Below are 16,920 nucleotides of genomic sequence, written 5' to 3'. Positions count from 1 at the left end.
CAATAGACTTTTTAATTAAAGTATAGATTACATATTTGGGTGTGGTAGATTTAATCAACCATTGTCCTCACAATCACCCTGTCCCCCCCCCCCCCCCAATCTTTTCATGATTTTAAAAAAGCAAGTTTGTTTATTATAATTGGAAAAAGAATTAATTATATTTCATTATTTTAATGTTATTTTGTTATAAGTGCAAACGTTACCATGTTTACAATTACTAGAAAGTTTTTTTAATCCCATGAAATTGGTGTTTTTTTAAATATTTTTCAATTTTTTCAATGTTTTTTTTTTTTTTTTTGTAAGAAGTGCAACAAATATTAACTTTTTTACAAGTAGTAGACATTTGTAGCGATTCCTATAAGATTAGTTTTTTTGTATTTTGAATGTTTTCTAAACATTATGAAAAAAATCCGTCAATAAAAAGATTCAATACTGTTAATGCTAATCTTTCTATTGCTCCGTGTAAGAGTGTTTTCCTTCTCCCTGTTATCGCGGCTCAAATTGGCAGTAATCTCAAAATTAACCCGTCAAATTAAAAGTGTCCCTTCAAAACTGTTAGTAAATTTGCATATCCTCAGGGAAATTTACATTTTTCAAAATAAAAGCTGATATGGAAAGCCGCTCTTAAAATTTGCATGTATCTTTTTAAAAAGCTCTAATTTTACACTCTTTTTAATGCTTTTTTAAAATCTTACTTTGTCATAACGTCTGTACTTTGTATGGATGACTGAAAAAAAATCAGGTTCCGATTTTGTACATTTTATATTCTGTATTTTGGGTTTTTCTTCAGATTTATAAATATTTTTGAAAAGGTTTTTATTCAAAGATTTACAAAATAAGAGATTCTTAATATTTATTTAAATTTTAGAAGCAGTATAATTGTTGTTGCTCTTATACTTTTAAAACTTGAGTACATTTTCGGACTATCTGTCCCAATAGCATTTAATTTGCATTGAAATAAAGTACAAAAAAAGTAAATGTACTTTGAAAGTATCAACTAGGACATTTATATTCAATGTTCATGGTTTTAAAAGTTTAAAAATTTTAGAATTTGTCAATAAGCATTGTCAATAAATCATTCAATATGATTTGCCTTAGATTGTTGTACTTTCTATATCAAATTAAAACTGTTCACTTAAATGTTGATCAATTGATTGATCGATGATAACATGTAATAAAGCAACATTTTTATGTTTTTTATAATTATTTAAAAATTTTAATTTTACAAATTACGTAATAAAAAATCTAAATTATGCTAATTAACATTTCATAATACTATGAAAAAAAGTGAAAATATTACTTTATAAAAAAAAGTTACAACTGTTCAAATCACAAATTACAATCACTAATTAATTTTTTTAAGGCTGTAATAAGAAGAACAACTTAAAATGGAAAACATAATTTTTACATATTTTTGGTTTGACTTTTTATACTTGTGGAAAATGTCGAGACAGAATGCATTTCAATGTTCTACTAAAGTGCCTGATCTGAAAAGAAATAAATGAACGAAAGGTCCACAGAAACGGCCCTTATCATCTTTTTTTTACTTTATTAGAATAATATTAGTTTTTAAATATAAAATACTAATGATATAATATTAATTTTTAGCATCTTAGGGTTACTATATCTTAGTGGGGTCATCTTTTTTTTCTTCCTAAGCCTAAACTAGCATCGAAAATGAAATAAAAAGTTTACAACCAATTTGCTTTTGTTCCAGTTGAAGTGAAATTGCCTACTAATCATTCATTTTATTTTCAGGTGCTCCATGTAAACACGGCGGTACCTGTATAGATCTCAACAATTCTTTCAAGTAAGGCATCATTTTATCAGCAGAGTTGTTGAGTAGCTTTTCTAAAACTACATTGATATTTTGTGCTTTCCCTTGAGGTATATTAACTGCTGTGTCCTATCCCCATTATCCTGTTAATGTACCTAACCTAACTGAAAGTAAAATATTAACACATAAAAGGGAAGGTTTCCTGTGATCTACTAGGCACTTTGATAGAGATTTAATAGGTAATTAGGGAAGCGCTAGAAAGTGTCATGTGTGACGTCATTAAAATACGTCTAAAAAGGAGGGATGAGAGGAGAAGTGGGAAAGGAAACCCATACAAAAGAGATTATTTTGGCGTATTTTTATGACGTCACGCATGTCACTTTCTAGTGCTTGTACTTTTTACTCACCCTGGAAAATATGTAAAATCGGTACTACGTCAAAAACTAGATACGTCAAACAGTAGATGCGACAAACGCTATACAGACAAACAATAGATACGTCAAACACTAGACTACGACAAACAGTAGAATCTTCAATTTCGCGACAAACAGTAGAATTTTTAAAGTACGACAAACACTAGAAGCGACATACGCTAGAATTTAAACTTTAAAAAATATCAATAGATTTTTTCGTTCATAAATACTAAATTTATATTACTATAAATTTTTTATTTTAGTAAAAAATAATTTTTGGGGGGGGGATGGGGTGATTTTTTTCTTCGGGCGAAATATCTCGGGAGGGTGGTGAGACCCTCCCCCCAAAATAGTTATAAACCTTCCCGAAACCTGTGAGAAGCTACCCTGTTAAGGAGAACCCGATCAGATCAGCGGTCAGCGAGATTCTTCGGTACAGACAAACAAACATCCTTTTACTTTACTATAAGGATTAATTCTAGCGTTTGTCGTATCTATTGTTTGTCGCCTTTAGAAAAAATCTAGCGTTTGTCATATTCTAGTGTTTGTCGCATTCTACCGCGTGTCGTATCTAGCGTATGTCGTGTCTAGGACTTGTCTGTCTACTGTTTGTCTGTCTAGCGTTTGTCGCATCTACTGTTTGACGTATCTAGGGTTTGACGTAGTACCGTAAAATCATATCCTCAACTTAAATTAAAAATAGATTTATTACACAACTTTACTAATGCAAAATCTTTAATAAATTTTTATTTAAAAATTCCTGTACACGCCAAAATCAAAACTTTATAAAGTGTCTCAAAAAATCAGCCATGTGACGTTACAAAAATGAGGGATGAGATGAGAAGTGGGAAAGAAAACCCCTAAAAAGAGATGGATAATATTTTTATGACATCACATGGCTGATTTTTTAGACACTTATATGATGTATGATATGATGTTTAACCTTCTCTAGTTGTACCTGCCAGCCGGGCTACAGTGGCAAACTTTGTGAAACTGAACTTGACGAATGCAGGAATATATTTTTTCAAATTAAATTACTAAGCATATCTCAAGGATGACAACATCCAAAATTTACATTTACCCAATAAATAATCTTCACAAGAAATTTTAGAATTTATACATTGAGATATTCATGGATCTCTAGATAGTAATAGTTATTTATTGCATTGTATTATAGACCACTTTCCGCAGATAATAAAATGAAACACTTTGAGATTAAAACCAGTTTTGTTAGTTCCGATCAGTCTTCTAGTATTAATTAAGAAAGTTGTCTGTAATATAATTTTTCCATATGGCTGAGAATTGGTTTTAATCTGCTGGATATTAATCCGATTCAAAGCCCCGATGGGCAATCTCGAACCTAGTAAAAGTGTCGGACTGGTTATGACGCAAAAAAATAGCCAATGAGAGGCCACTATACATTTTACCATTGGTCAATAATGGCCTCTCATTGGCTATTTTTTTTACGTCATAATCAGTCCGACACTATTACTAGGTTCGCAATCTGGTATTAATTTTATGATTTTTATTTCTTTGTTCCAAGAAATTGTCTGTAATACAATTCTTTTCAAATATTTTTCATTGTGTCTTAGAACTGGTTCTAATTTAGCGGATATTAATCGGTTTCAAAGCTATAGGTATTATACATTTAATTTGAAATGAAAATCAGATCATCACCATGTAAAAACAATGCTACCTGTTTTGATGAAATTAATGGATATATTTGCAGTTGCAAAGATGGATATAGGTAAGATAATATTGGTATATTTAATAACAGACAAACAGACTTACAGACAAAAGTTAGATTTGTAGACATTTATAGATATTTGATGCCCGGTGATAATAGTTATGTAATAAAACCAGCTTTGTAAGCAACGAGGAGCCGAAGGCCCGGTCTAACAAATCTAGTTTTTATTTCATAATTTTTATATTATTATTTGTGGAAAATTGTCTTTAATACGATGCTATACAGTATTTTTTAGTATGACTAAGAACCGGTTCTAATCCATCGGATATAACTCGGTTTCGAAGCCTTACTGGAAATATAATTTACAACTTTCCATTTATTGATTAATGGAAGGACCGACGGACTTTATTAAGGTTCAGATGATGTCTGTTCAGAACTATCATTACAAAAAAACCTTCTGTCCATTAGTAATAAAATAATCCGTGTAATTTCCAGTCGTAAAAATAAAAATTATTCCTTAAACCAGAGTTAAGATTTTATTCAGGGGGGAGGGAACAATGGGCTGTTTATTACAATAGTACACTAAGTTTTATAATAACGTTTTCTTAATCGTTGGCTTGACAACTTTGGGGAATTTTATTTAATTTTGATTGGTTAATTCATTAAGTTGGGTTTCTAAACGTTTTAACCACTAATTGTAATCTACAAAAGGAATAATTGTGTGTACCATTATTGGGATGTGCATTAATCTATCGACAATTGTCTTATCCCTTTAAATCCCTAGATTTTTATACATCACTTTAAGAATCGACATTTAACATTGTTTTGTAAAATGCTTATTAAACTTCTTATTTGATTTATAGGGGAACCAATTGCGAGATTGATATAAACGAGTGTGAATCATCTCCGTGTCTGAATGATGGAATATGCACAGATCTGGTTAATAGATTTAGATGCGACTGCCCAGGTAAATTATAGATTACCTTTTTTTATTGGTATTTATTTTGTCTTCTTAGATTATGCTTAAAAAAATTGTTCCATGGCATATGATTTTGAAAAAATCAATGGTGGACTAATGTGGTATCCGCCGAGGAGAAATGGCAGACACCGGAGTTCAATTAGATTACGGCAGTGTGACAGACGTGGACACCTTACTATAGAGAAGCTACGCTTCTCTAGCATTCACTAAATAATAATCAACATCTATTTCAGTTGTCACTTTATTGCAGGTCTAAAGGGTACTAAAGCTATATACAACAAACAATAACTACACAGATAGGAATAAATAATCATAACATAAAAGCATTATAATACATATACAATAGTCAGTTTGGGCAATAATGATCCCCCATCCCTGGAAAGGGTGGGGGGAATTAACAATACAGTTAACCATAATAAAACTTGGCAGATTCAATCATTAATTTTAGGCATAGGGAGGGGGTCGACAGACCCCTTCCCCAGGACTCGGGGGAGGGCCATTGACCCTCCACCGAACCCCGGTCAGGGGTGCCATAGGCATGGCTCACGGTTGCCGAATACCACAACTCTCCCCTCGGAAGGCTGGGAGAGGGTTTCCCTACCAGACTTCCGACAGTGGTTGAGGCCTTCGGTCCGCTCCTTAGGGCTAAGATATATACAAACGATAATGATTCAATGGAATCCTAGTGGTGAGTGTTTCTCAGGGTTGATGGGCTCCCAACGTGGGATAGAAGGCAGAGGCTGGCTTTGGTTGGACACGTAGTTCAGCGCCGGCAGGTGTCAGGTTGGCGGGTGGCACAGTTGTTGCTGGGACAGTCAGCAGTGGGGCATTCTGGTTGTTGTTGGCAGCGGCTGGGGCACTGGCTGCCAAGTTGACCGTCTGGGCGGCAGCCTGACCTCCCGAGGGGCCGCGGGGTCTTCCAGAGGGCGGTCCTGGCCTGCCTGGGCGGTCATGCCCGCTATCGGCTGATCGCATGGACACCATTTCCTCGGCTGCTTCCCGGCCGATGGGAATGGCATCCCAGTCTACTGAAAAGTCCCGGGACTTGGCATGGGTGAGCCGGGCTCTGGCCACCATATCGAGGGTGAAGAACAGGGGATGGTTCAGCTGGAACGTCAGTGGCTGGGTCTTGCCTGGCAGCGTGTAGACTCGGTTCCTGGCCAGGTCTCGGCACGTTTCTGGATCTATCTTGGTTGGCCTCATGAGGGTGGGGACCGAGGTCACCTTGAGGTGACCCCATACCCCACACCTGAATGTCCACTGGGACACAGTGAGCTGACAACTGTATCCTGTTGTTTCCCTCACCTTGACTTGCTGCAGGACGTGTACTTCATGGCCCAGGGGCACCTCCTGGTGTAGAGGTTCCGTGTTGCACATCTTTTCTTTATTGTAGGCTGTGACGTGGGTGGGGTTGGCACAGTCCCATCCCACCAGGACGTAGCTGGTTGTAGGCCACACGGCTGCCAGCAGTAGTCCCCACAGGACCATCCACCAGTGTGAGAAGCTTCCAGGCAGCCATCTACCTCGCACACGCGGCTGGGGATCTTCGGCTCGGGTCACGGCTGCTTCTCTGGGCTGGACACGGCTGGGCTGCTCCTGGCTAGGTACAAGTTTCCATTGAGCGTTATCTTTGTGTGGCCGGGGCACCCCGATACCCTCCCCAATGACAGACTGGCAGGCGACTGGCGCTTGCCTGGGTGTCGGCTCCCCTAGCCCCAAGTGGTCCCTTCCCTTGTCCATGGCATGCCCAGTGGCATGGGGCTGAAGTGCGTGTGGCACAGGCTCGCCCTGACTCACGTCCCTCCCCTGCCCTAGGAACTCAGGTGCATGTGGCACAGGCAAGTCCTTATATCCCCAAATTTCAATCTCCCCAGCCTCTGGTGCAGGGGGCACAGGCAAGGCTGGGGTTTTACAATGGTCTGGATACAACACATTTGTCAAATTTAACTTATCCTGGCTCGACTGGGAGTGCTGGGCAGCTGGGTTCCTTCGGATGGCAGGGGGCGCTGGATGGTATGTAGTTGGGCTCTCCCTGCAGGCTGGTGGCGCTGGCTGGCTGGGGGTGACGGGTGTCACCCCTTCCGCTGGGACTGCTGGCTCGTTCCAGGATCCAGGTCTCTCGGTGGCGGCGACGGTTGTTGCCCCAGGCACCAGGTTGGAGGCTGGCTCGTTCCAGGATCCAGGTATCTCGGTGGCGGCGACGGTTGTCGCCCCAGGCTCCAGATGGGAGGCGCTGGATAGCACCCCCCAGTCATCACAGGTGGCGGCGCCGGGTGGCGCCCCATACATCGATGTTGATGCGCTGGCTAGCGCCTCCTGCCTCTCTCGTTCAGCGGCCGCCAGGGCCTCCCCGTACACCGTCTCAGTGACGCTGGGTAGCGCCCCTCCACTCTTGCTGGGTAGGCTCGGTCGAGCAGGCTCCATCATGTTGAGGCTAAAAGGCTGGGGCCTCAGGACTTCTGGCTCGGCGATGTTGTAGGGTTGCACCAACTCCGGCCCCAGGTGGTTGAGACTGAAGCCCAGGCCAACCCGGTTGGGTTCAGCCGCGCCGCCCAGTACGTTGATCCTAGCTGGAACGGTCCCAAACTGCGGCATTCCGTCGGCTCGGTCCGCGGCTTTGGGGGCGGCTGCTTGCTGCGGTGGTGCTGGGGGCGCGCTCCCTTCCATATGGGCCACTCTGCTGGGCTTTCCTGGAGGGGCACCCTTATCTGCGGTGCGCCTGCGGCTGGCTACCTGGTCCCAGTCAGCTCTGCACTCGGCCGCCGTGTGACCGGCATAGTGGCAACGCTCGCACTTGGCAGAACGGTCATGGCGTGGCTGGGTGCGTCTCTCCTCTAGGCTAACTTCCATAGGCGTCGGGCAGTCTCGAGCTCGGTGGCCTCTCCCCTGGCAGCGGAAGCAGCGACCTGGAACCTTGTCATCTGGAGCGACCTTCCCCATCTGGTGGAGACCCGGAGCCAAGGCGCCAATCTCCATTGGCTCCGACTCGTCATATTGGGGCAACTGGATGCTGGCCGATCCAGTGAGCCCGTCGGTAGAGTCCACTAGGCACACACCTTCCTTCAGCTGCTTGGTAATCATGGTGACGGTGAACATGGCTCTACGAGTGTACTCAGGTACACTCGTGATCTCATGACTCATCATCTCGCGTTTCACATTAGCGTTACGAATGCCACGATTTAATTCGTCCACTAACAACTCGAGATCCTCATGGCTGTAGGCGTCCCTATACAAGGCACACTTGGTTGATATGTATGCTTGTATAGGTTCTGTCGAGTGTTGCTTGTAATCCCTAAACGCTTGTTTAAGCGTTTGGGATTCAAAAGCAAGACGAAATAACATTTCACACTCGGCCTTGACCTGTTCGTAGGTCAAGGCTTGGCCTGCCTCGCCAAACAGATGAGAAGCCATTTCCGCCGCTTGCCCTACCAGTGACAGTAAAAGGGCATTGCGGCGGTTGAGGGAGTCATGGGGTGGCACGCGGTAAGCCGCCCATGACATCTCGAGTCTGCGGATATGTGAACTCCAGGATTGCTTGGGCGGTCCTCTATACTCCGGCAGGTTACTCAGCATCAGCTTGCGGTACTCGGCTGGAGCCGGCTGAGGGTCATCCTGGAGCCATCCTGGGGCTTGGTCGCCTCCTGGCGCTTGCGGCTGTTCCATCGGGTCAACGGTTCAACGGCGGGACACAAAGTTATAAAGCAATAGGATAAATGGTTTGTCACTTGAGGCTTTCTAGCCTAACAGCCAACACTGTTTGTATCACTAGGTTGGTAGTTTAGTTGCAAAGATATAACTTAGCTGTACTTATCACTAGTTGGATTCTGAGGTTGTAGAGTAGGCTGGTAGGGGTAGATAGGTGTTGAGGGTCTGAACTGCTGTCAGGAACTGATTTGGTTTTCCTTTATCACACTACAGATAGGAGGAAGCTTGTAATTCTTTATTTTCTAAAAATACCTCTGTTAGATGCTATGGAGTAGCTCCGCTCCGGTGTGTGTGTGTGTGCGTGAAATCTCCTGTCCTTGCAACGCGCTTACGCACCGTCAAATCCGCGCACACAGGTAAAACGCGCACTTATCCCTCAACTCGCTCTCTCATTGGTCCGCTTTGTCCGTTGAATTTTATGATATTTCCGCACTCCGTTGCGCTACCCGTAAATGGCGCTCTGTGTTCCCGGCCACTAGCTCCACACCGTGGGCGGACTTAGTCTAGTGTGGGTAGGAGGGGGGAAGCGCGTGAGGGGACGGGGGTAAATCCGTCCGTTCCCCCTGTGAGGAAGGGGGGAGTGCTGTGGGTTTGAGGTAACTGTGTGATGAAGTAATGGTGCCCTTTCTCCTTAATCCTAGGCTTATCTGTTATGTCACCTTGATTGTATTTCCTTCAGTGGAGAGTGGGCCCCTCCCTTTCCTCTGAGATAAGGGGTGTATTGTTGTTGTGCTGTAGGCTTGAGGTGATTAGATTGTGTATCAGGGCATTTGTTATATTACATCTAGCTTCTATTTTTGTCCTTATCACAATTACATAACAGATTTGTTTACCAACCCTGTTCTATTTTTAGTTGTTATCACAATACACAATAAATCCAAGCCTGTTCTATTTTTAGTTTTATCACAACACAACAAATTGTTTGCCAATCTTTGCTCATAAATCTATTGTTTAGCCATCACACCAGGGTGGTAATCCCTGCAATGTGATATAATATCTGTTTTTCTAGATGGGTGGCTGCGTTGTAGCCTCTCAGGATACTTGGAGTTGACGTAGTTTTCTCTGCTTTGGTGCACTACACTCGTATGTTGGCTCGCAGCTCGCAGCTATATGGCGTGTTTCAGCCTATCGGCGGCAGGGAATGTCCCGTCCTGCTAGCGCCGCTGATCCAAATCCGGCTGATGGCGGCAGGGAATGTCCCGTCCTGCTAGCGCCACTGGTTCGGATCCTGCTATCTCTTGCAATAAAATTGGCCTATTTTCAGCCGTTTACACTTATTTGGCTTGTTTCAGCCGGTCCGCAGGCCTGTTTCAGCCCTTTGAGCGCTCAATTCTCCGTTAGATGTTGGCGCTTCTTGCGGTTCTTCGTCAAGTTTCGCTGTTCCACTTCCACAACTGCCGGATGCAGAGTTAGACCTTGCTATCCAGGGTGGGTAATTCAGGTTGCTTGTGTCAGTTTTGCCAGTTTCACTGCTGGGAGTACCTTAGCCTCAGCTGCGCGTCTGCTCTACACTTGTGGTTTGCCGTAATCTCACACAGCTGTCACCAAAAGTTGTGGTATCCGCCGAGGAGAAATGGCAGACACTGGAGTTCAATTAGATTACGGCAGTGTGACAGACGTGGACACCTTACTATAGAGAAGCTACGCTTCTCTAGCATTCACTAAATAATAATCAACATCTATTTCAGTTGTCACTTTATTGCAGGTCTAAAGGGTACTAAAGCTATATACAACAAACAATAACTACACAGATAGGAATAAATAATCATAACATAAAAGCATTATAATACATATACAATAGTCAGTTTGGGCAATAATGATCCCCCATCCCTGGAAAGGGTGGGGGGAATTAACAATACAGTTAACCATAATAAAACTTGGCAGATTCAATCATTAATTTTAGGCATAGGGAGGGGGTCGACAGACCCCTTCCCCAGGACTCGGGGGAGGGCCATTGACCCTCCACCAAACCCCGGTCAGGGGTGCCATAGGCATGGCTCACGGTTGCCGAATACCACACTAACACCAAATTCATAAGTCGTTATATTGACTAAATAACTTTAAATGTAGCTTGCTCCCAAACGGCTGGCAGCACAGTCAGTGTACGCATATCATTGGAACCGGAATTAAAATTGAGTTTTACTTCTATGAATGTTGTTGTCCTAGTGTATTCACATCTTTATTGAATTTACATATTATATTAATCTTAATTCTAGATGGATTTACTGGAAGTGTTTGTGAAGTCCAGGTGGATGCTTGCCAGTTTAACACATGTGCGAATAATGGCACCTGTGTCAACCAGGTAAACGCTTAAGCTAGTCGTCTGGGTCTTATATGTTTTATTATTGGCCCATGTTGCATATTAACTGAATACTTTTTTATAAAAAAAATCCATTATCTTTGTGACAATAATCTGTTATTCTATACTATTACAGGGTTCTGGATACTATTGTTCCTGTTTACCAGGATTTATTCTATTTTATTACAGGGTTCTGGAAATTATTGTTCCTGTTTACCTGGATTTACTGGAACAATCTGTTATTCTATATTATTACAGGGTTCTGGACATTATTGTTCCTGTTTAGTTTTACCTGGATTTACTGGAACAATCTGTTATTCTATATTATTGCAGGGTTCTGGATACTATTGTTCCTGTTTACCTGTATTTACTGGAACAATCTGTTATTCTATATTATTACAGGGTTCTGGATACTATTGTTCCTGTTTACCTGGATTTACTGGAACAATCTGTTATTCTATATTATTGCAGGGTTCTTGATACTATTGTTCCTGTTTACCTGGATTTACTGGAACAATCTGTTATTCTATATTATTGCAGGGTTCTGGATACTATTGTTCCTGTTTACCTGGATTTACTGGAACAATCTGTTATTCTATATTATTGCAGGGTTCTGGATACTATTGTTCCTGTTTACCTGGATTTACTGGAATAAACTGTGAAACGAAGATTGACTTCTGTGAAAATCATGTAAGTATACGGTAGATGATTAAAATTAGTAGCTTATTTTACATCGAATGAAAATGTATAATATGCCATTTGTCAGACAGAATATTTATTTATCGCATTATTTTATAAACATCTTTCTAAGCACATTAAAATGTACAATTAAAAGCACACAAAACTGGTATTAATTCTATGATTTTTATTATAATATTGGTTTAAAATTGTTTCGAAGCCACACTAGAAAAAAACTTTAAATCTCAGCCTAGCCGCATCACAAAATAAAGATGTCAAAAAAAATATTTTGATTTATGTGAAAGGGTTTCACACATTTTTTTTCATGTGTCCTAATTTTCTTTATTTAGAAATGTATGAATGGAACATGCGTTTCTGGAACGGCTGATTATGTTTGTCTGTGCACTGCAGGATTTCAGGTAATACTTTTGGTGTCTAATTAAAAGAAATTTGTTGGTTTTAATAATTTTCTAACTTGGAATATGTAGTCAGCCTTTTACTTAAAGCATCCGTCTTTTTATTCTGTTTATCTTGCATTTTCAACTTCTTATATGTAGAGGATGCAAAGTTATTAATTTATTTTATTTTGTAGTTTAATTTATCACTAACCGCAGAACCAATATGGTTGTTCTTTAGAATAAAGCTTCAAGCTTCTTATAGATCCAGAGAAAAGTTAGGGTAGGGGACCTCCATCTTCTTGCTCCTTGATAAAATATTCCTACCCCCCCCCCCCCCCCATAGACGTCCAAGGGGGGGGGGGGGGGGTAATGGGGCGATTATCCCCCCCAAAAAATTTTACCCCGGGGGTAAATTTTAGGGGGGGTAAACTAAATTTACCCCTGCCAACAGATTTCAGGGGGGGTAATTACCCCCCCAAGCAAATTTTACCCCCGGGGTAAATATTTTGGGGGGGGTAAAAAAAATTTGCGGCACGCTTCGCGCGCCATTTTACCCCCCCTCCCAAAAAAAAAAGCTTGGACGCCCCTGCCCCCCTTTTCTTAAATTGAAATTCGATTGTCGACTTCCCTTCCATAAAGTACTAGCTACTAAATTTCACATTTAATCCAACTAGTGTATTCATATAAATCTATCTATTAATGCTAAACTTTTCAGGGAAGATATTGTGATCAAGATGTAGATGACTGTATAAACAACAGATGCAGCCCAAAATCTATTTGCAAGGAAAACAAAATAATCAATCCACAAAATGCTATGTTATATGTTTCTTGTTGTAATTATATAAGCAAAAGTTTGTAGTCATACTTTAAGCTATTTAGTTGATATAAATAATGTCAATTAGCATGATGATAACAGTAAACTTTTATATCCGCAATGAAACATTTCAATATCATAAGATGCATATCATCAAGATTCTAACAGTAATCTTTCCGCTCCTTCAGTAAAATAGGACAAACCCTGCCCAAGACCAAAAACATATCAATTATTTAGACATCCAGCTACTTTAGTGTATAATATTGCTCAAAAAGTGGTGGGAAAAAGTTACTCAAAAATCAGCCATTTGACGTCATAAAATTGAGTGATTATCCATCTCTTATTTAGGGGCTTTCTTTCCCACTTCTCCTTTATTTTTATGACGTCATATTACTGATTTTTGAGTCACTTTGTCCCAAAACCTCAAAAAAATGCCTTTTTATAACTGTAATTTTATTTATTTATGTTAATTTTGTATTAATGAAAAGGACCTTATTGGTGGATATGAATGCGAATGTGAGGTAAGACCCCTAATTCTACAAATTTTTGTTTATTTAAAAACTATTTCATCAACAAATTTAATGAAATTATGATTTGACAAAGTATTAATTAGATTAGATTTATTATTCTAAGGTGTACAATCATACATAAAAAGAACAACAATAAGAAATGAATTAAATGAATGTTATATACATTTTATAATTTTTATACAGTCAAATGTTATTAATATGGTTATTTTATATGTAAATTTTCTTTCCAAATAGCAGTTTCCTATAAGGTAGGAAATATGCAAATGTAATGTGTGAAGAAATGACAAACTATTGCTTAGCAAGACCCTGTAGAAATATTTATATTTTAGAAAGGATATGAAGGAGAATACTGTGAAGATATGACAAACTATTACTTAGCAAGACCCTGTAGAAATATTTATATTTTAGAAAGGATATGAAGGAGAATACTGTGAAGATATGACAAACTATTACTTAGCAAGACCCTGTAGAAATATTTATATTTTAGAAAGGATATGAAGGAGAATACTGTGAAGATATGACAAACTATTACTTAGCAAGACCCTGTAGAAATATTTATATTTTAGAAAGGATATGAAGGAGAATACTGTGAAGATATGACAAACTATTACTTAGCAAGACCCTGTAGAAATATTTATATTTTAGAAAGGATATGAAGGAGAATACTGTGAAGATATGACAAACTATTACTTAGCAAGACCCTGTAGAAATATTTATATTTTAGAAAGGATATGAAGGAGAATACTGTGAAGATATGACAAACTATTACTTAGCAAGACCCTGTAGAAATATTTATATTTTAGAAAGGATATGAAGGAGAATACTGTGAAGATATGACAAACTATTACTTAGCAAGACCCTGTAGAAATATTTATATTTTAGAAAGGATATAAAGGAGAATACTGTGAAGATATGACAAACTATTACTTAGCAAGACCCTGTAGAAATATTTTTATTTTAGAAAGGATATAAAGGAGAATACTGTGAAGATATGACAAACTATTACTTAGCAAGACCCTGTAGAAATATTTATATTTTAGAAAGGATATAAAGGAGAATACTGTGAAGATATGACAAACTATTACTTAGCAAGACCCTGTAGAAATATTTATATTTTAGAAAGGATATAAAGGAGAATACTGTGAAGATATGACAAACTATTACTTAGCAAGACCCTGTAGAAATATTTATATTTTAGAAAGGATATGAAGGAGAATACTGTGAAGATATGACAAACTATTGCTTAGCAAGACCCTGTAGAAATATTTATATTTTAGAAAGGATATGAAGGAGAATACTGTGAAGATATGACAAACTATTACTTAGCAAGACCCTGTAGAAATATTTATATTTTAGAAAGGATATAAAGGAGAATACTGTGAAGATATGACAAACTATTACTTAGCAAGACCCTGTAGAAATATTTATATTTTAGAAAGGATATGAAGGCGAATACTGTGAAGATATGACAAATTATTGCTTAGCAAGACCCTGTAGAAATGGGGGTAGTTGCATTAAAATGCTAGGTAAAAAATTAAATACATCAACAACAAAAAATTGCTGTACAGAAATTCTTATAATGCTTTTTGATTTTTATAAAGTTCATTGTCTATTCCTTTTTGGGGCCACTCCTAAATAGATAACCGTTTATAGATTTAAATGATCCATTAATTTTATTTATTTGTGGGTGATTCTATAAATTAATTGTCCTTAATATTTAGGTGGGTATAGGTGTGCCTGTCCCCCAGGGTATACAGATACTAATTGTACAACTAATATTGATGACTGTGCCAGCGACCCTTGCAGGTATTATAGATATCCAGATACCTAGATGTTTTTCTGTCTATCTATTATCTTACCTTTAGATACCAAGATGGCTAGATATAAAAGGTCTTTTAAATTCTATTTGGCATCATTAATAAGTTTATTTGACTTTTTTTTGCATATTGAATTCGCTTCTTTATTTATGGGTGAGGTCCATGAATTAGAGGCCACTTTTACCTCCAATGGACTAAGAGAGTAACAGACAACAAACCCTTTGATTTCAACACCTTTGTCTGAAAGTCCTCAGTGAATTAGGTTATGAGTTGCAGCTAATGAGATATTGAATTTATACCTTACTCTTGCAGTATATTTATGAGTAAAAATGTATTTATTATTAGGAATCATGCAAATTGTACTGATTTGATCAATGATTATCTGTGTAACTGCGAACTTGGCTTTAAGGTAATATTTATATTAGCTTGTTAATCTATTAAATATAAATATTCCCTTATAACATGTCTACTATAGTAGGTAATCTTCTGTGCGGGGTTTTTAAAGACTCTATGGACTCAAAGTTTTTAGCTTTTATAGAGATTGGTTGGGGGGGGGGGGGTGACTTTAGGAAGAAATTTGTACTCGATCACTATAATGTTTTTTAATGACATATGATTGATTTGATTTTTTTTATTTTAGGGGTCTCTCTGTGAAATCAACATTGATGACTGCAAAGATGTAAGTTATTTTTAATTCATTTTAATACCTGACCAATCTATCATATTTAGTGACTTATTTACAAGAATTTTCAAAATTGAAAACAGTTATTACAACAATTCATTGTTACAATACCTTTATATGATTTTATAAATGTAAGTTCTTACTGTATAACTTTACATTATTGTTCTTTTTTATCTAAACTGTTGTTGCTGCGATTGTTATAGTTATGATTGTCCTTGTTATTCATACGATGTACAGTTTATGTGAATGAAAGCAAGTTTTTCCCCAAACTGATAGATTTACCATATTTTATTGAATTTTAGACTTTAGTCAAATAGTTTTTTACTTTCTTATTCAATAATTTTGACATTAAATTTCTAAAAGTTTTGTCAATTTATTAAGTTGGACAAAGAAAATAGATAAAAGTAGACACTTTCCAATATTAAACAAACAATTATTCAATGAGGTGTATTGTAATACTATAGGCTGATATTGAATTTTAGACATCTACATAATAATTTTTATGAATATTCAATTCTTCGTTTTTGTTTACATAGAAAATAAACGTAGAATTGTACAATACATTCTTATTCAACTTACAAATTGTACAAAATAAACCAATACATAACATAAACATTTATGACATTGCTGACGTCAAAAAAAACTTTCTGAGAAGTTCTTTTTTAACTAGAGCACTATTCATAGAGCTGAAAAGGTTTTGAAAGCAGTTTGTAACTTATTATGATTATCAAACATTTCCTAATTCATAAACAAAATATTTTAAGTAACATTTTTGTTTGTATCTTAAAAAACTTGATTCAAATTTTACATTCAGACTATGTTTTATACAGAACAAATTATGAAATAAGTAATGCTAAAAATAACTTTAATCAACTCTTTTTAATAATGTTTTTATCGTATTTGAAACGACAATGTATACAATCTAATAGGATTTATTTATTTTTTGATTATATATCTTAGCCTAAAATATGACATAATTATGTATTGCATTTTTGTAATATTGCATAAACGGGAATAAGTTTCCAAATTATTCTGAAATATATTGATCATCAGGCAAAATTTGTAATGTCTACCTTCTTCGTCCACGAATGGGAGAGAGAAATTTCAAGTTTTGCCTTGTGATCACACATTGCCAGAACAT

At 38.0% G+C, this 16,920-nt stretch overlaps 1 protein-coding gene across 1 annotated transcript in view; it reads left to right on the top strand.

The window, feature by feature from the left end:
* LOC145319342 (uncharacterized) overlaps positions 1-16,920 on the top strand; it is an 86,048-nt gene that overhangs the window by 17,385 nt on the left and 51,743 nt on the right. The window contains exons 18-30 of the mRNA XM_080161421.1: positions 1,759-1,810; positions 3,143-3,202; positions 3,860-3,937; positions 4,741-4,844; positions 10,778-10,863; positions 11,470-11,550; positions 11,889-11,957; positions 12,652-12,722; positions 13,241-13,271; positions 14,716-14,806; positions 15,002-15,086; positions 15,443-15,506; positions 15,738-15,776. Of these exons, the coding sequence (XP_080017547.1) occupies positions 1,759-1,810; positions 3,143-3,202; positions 3,860-3,937; positions 4,741-4,844; positions 10,778-10,863; positions 11,470-11,550; positions 11,889-11,957; positions 12,652-12,722; positions 13,241-13,271; positions 14,716-14,806; positions 15,002-15,086; positions 15,443-15,506; positions 15,738-15,776 (911 nt within the window). The remainder of the gene's footprint in view (positions 1-1,758; positions 1,811-3,142; positions 3,203-3,859; positions 3,938-4,740; positions 4,845-10,777; positions 10,864-11,469; positions 11,551-11,888; positions 11,958-12,651; positions 12,723-13,240; positions 13,272-14,715; positions 14,807-15,001; positions 15,087-15,442; positions 15,507-15,737; positions 15,777-16,920) is intronic.

Source organism: Acartia tonsa, chromosome 5 (assembly GCF_053477335.1).
Source record: "Acartia tonsa isolate MP-2025a chromosome 5, ASM5347733v1, whole genome shotgun sequence".
Taxonomy (NCBI): Eukaryota; Metazoa; Arthropoda; class Copepoda; order Calanoida; family Acartiidae; genus Acartia; species Acartia tonsa.
The sequence above is the reverse complement of the archived record's forward strand: the minus strand, read 5'-3'. Positions and strand labels throughout refer to the sequence as shown.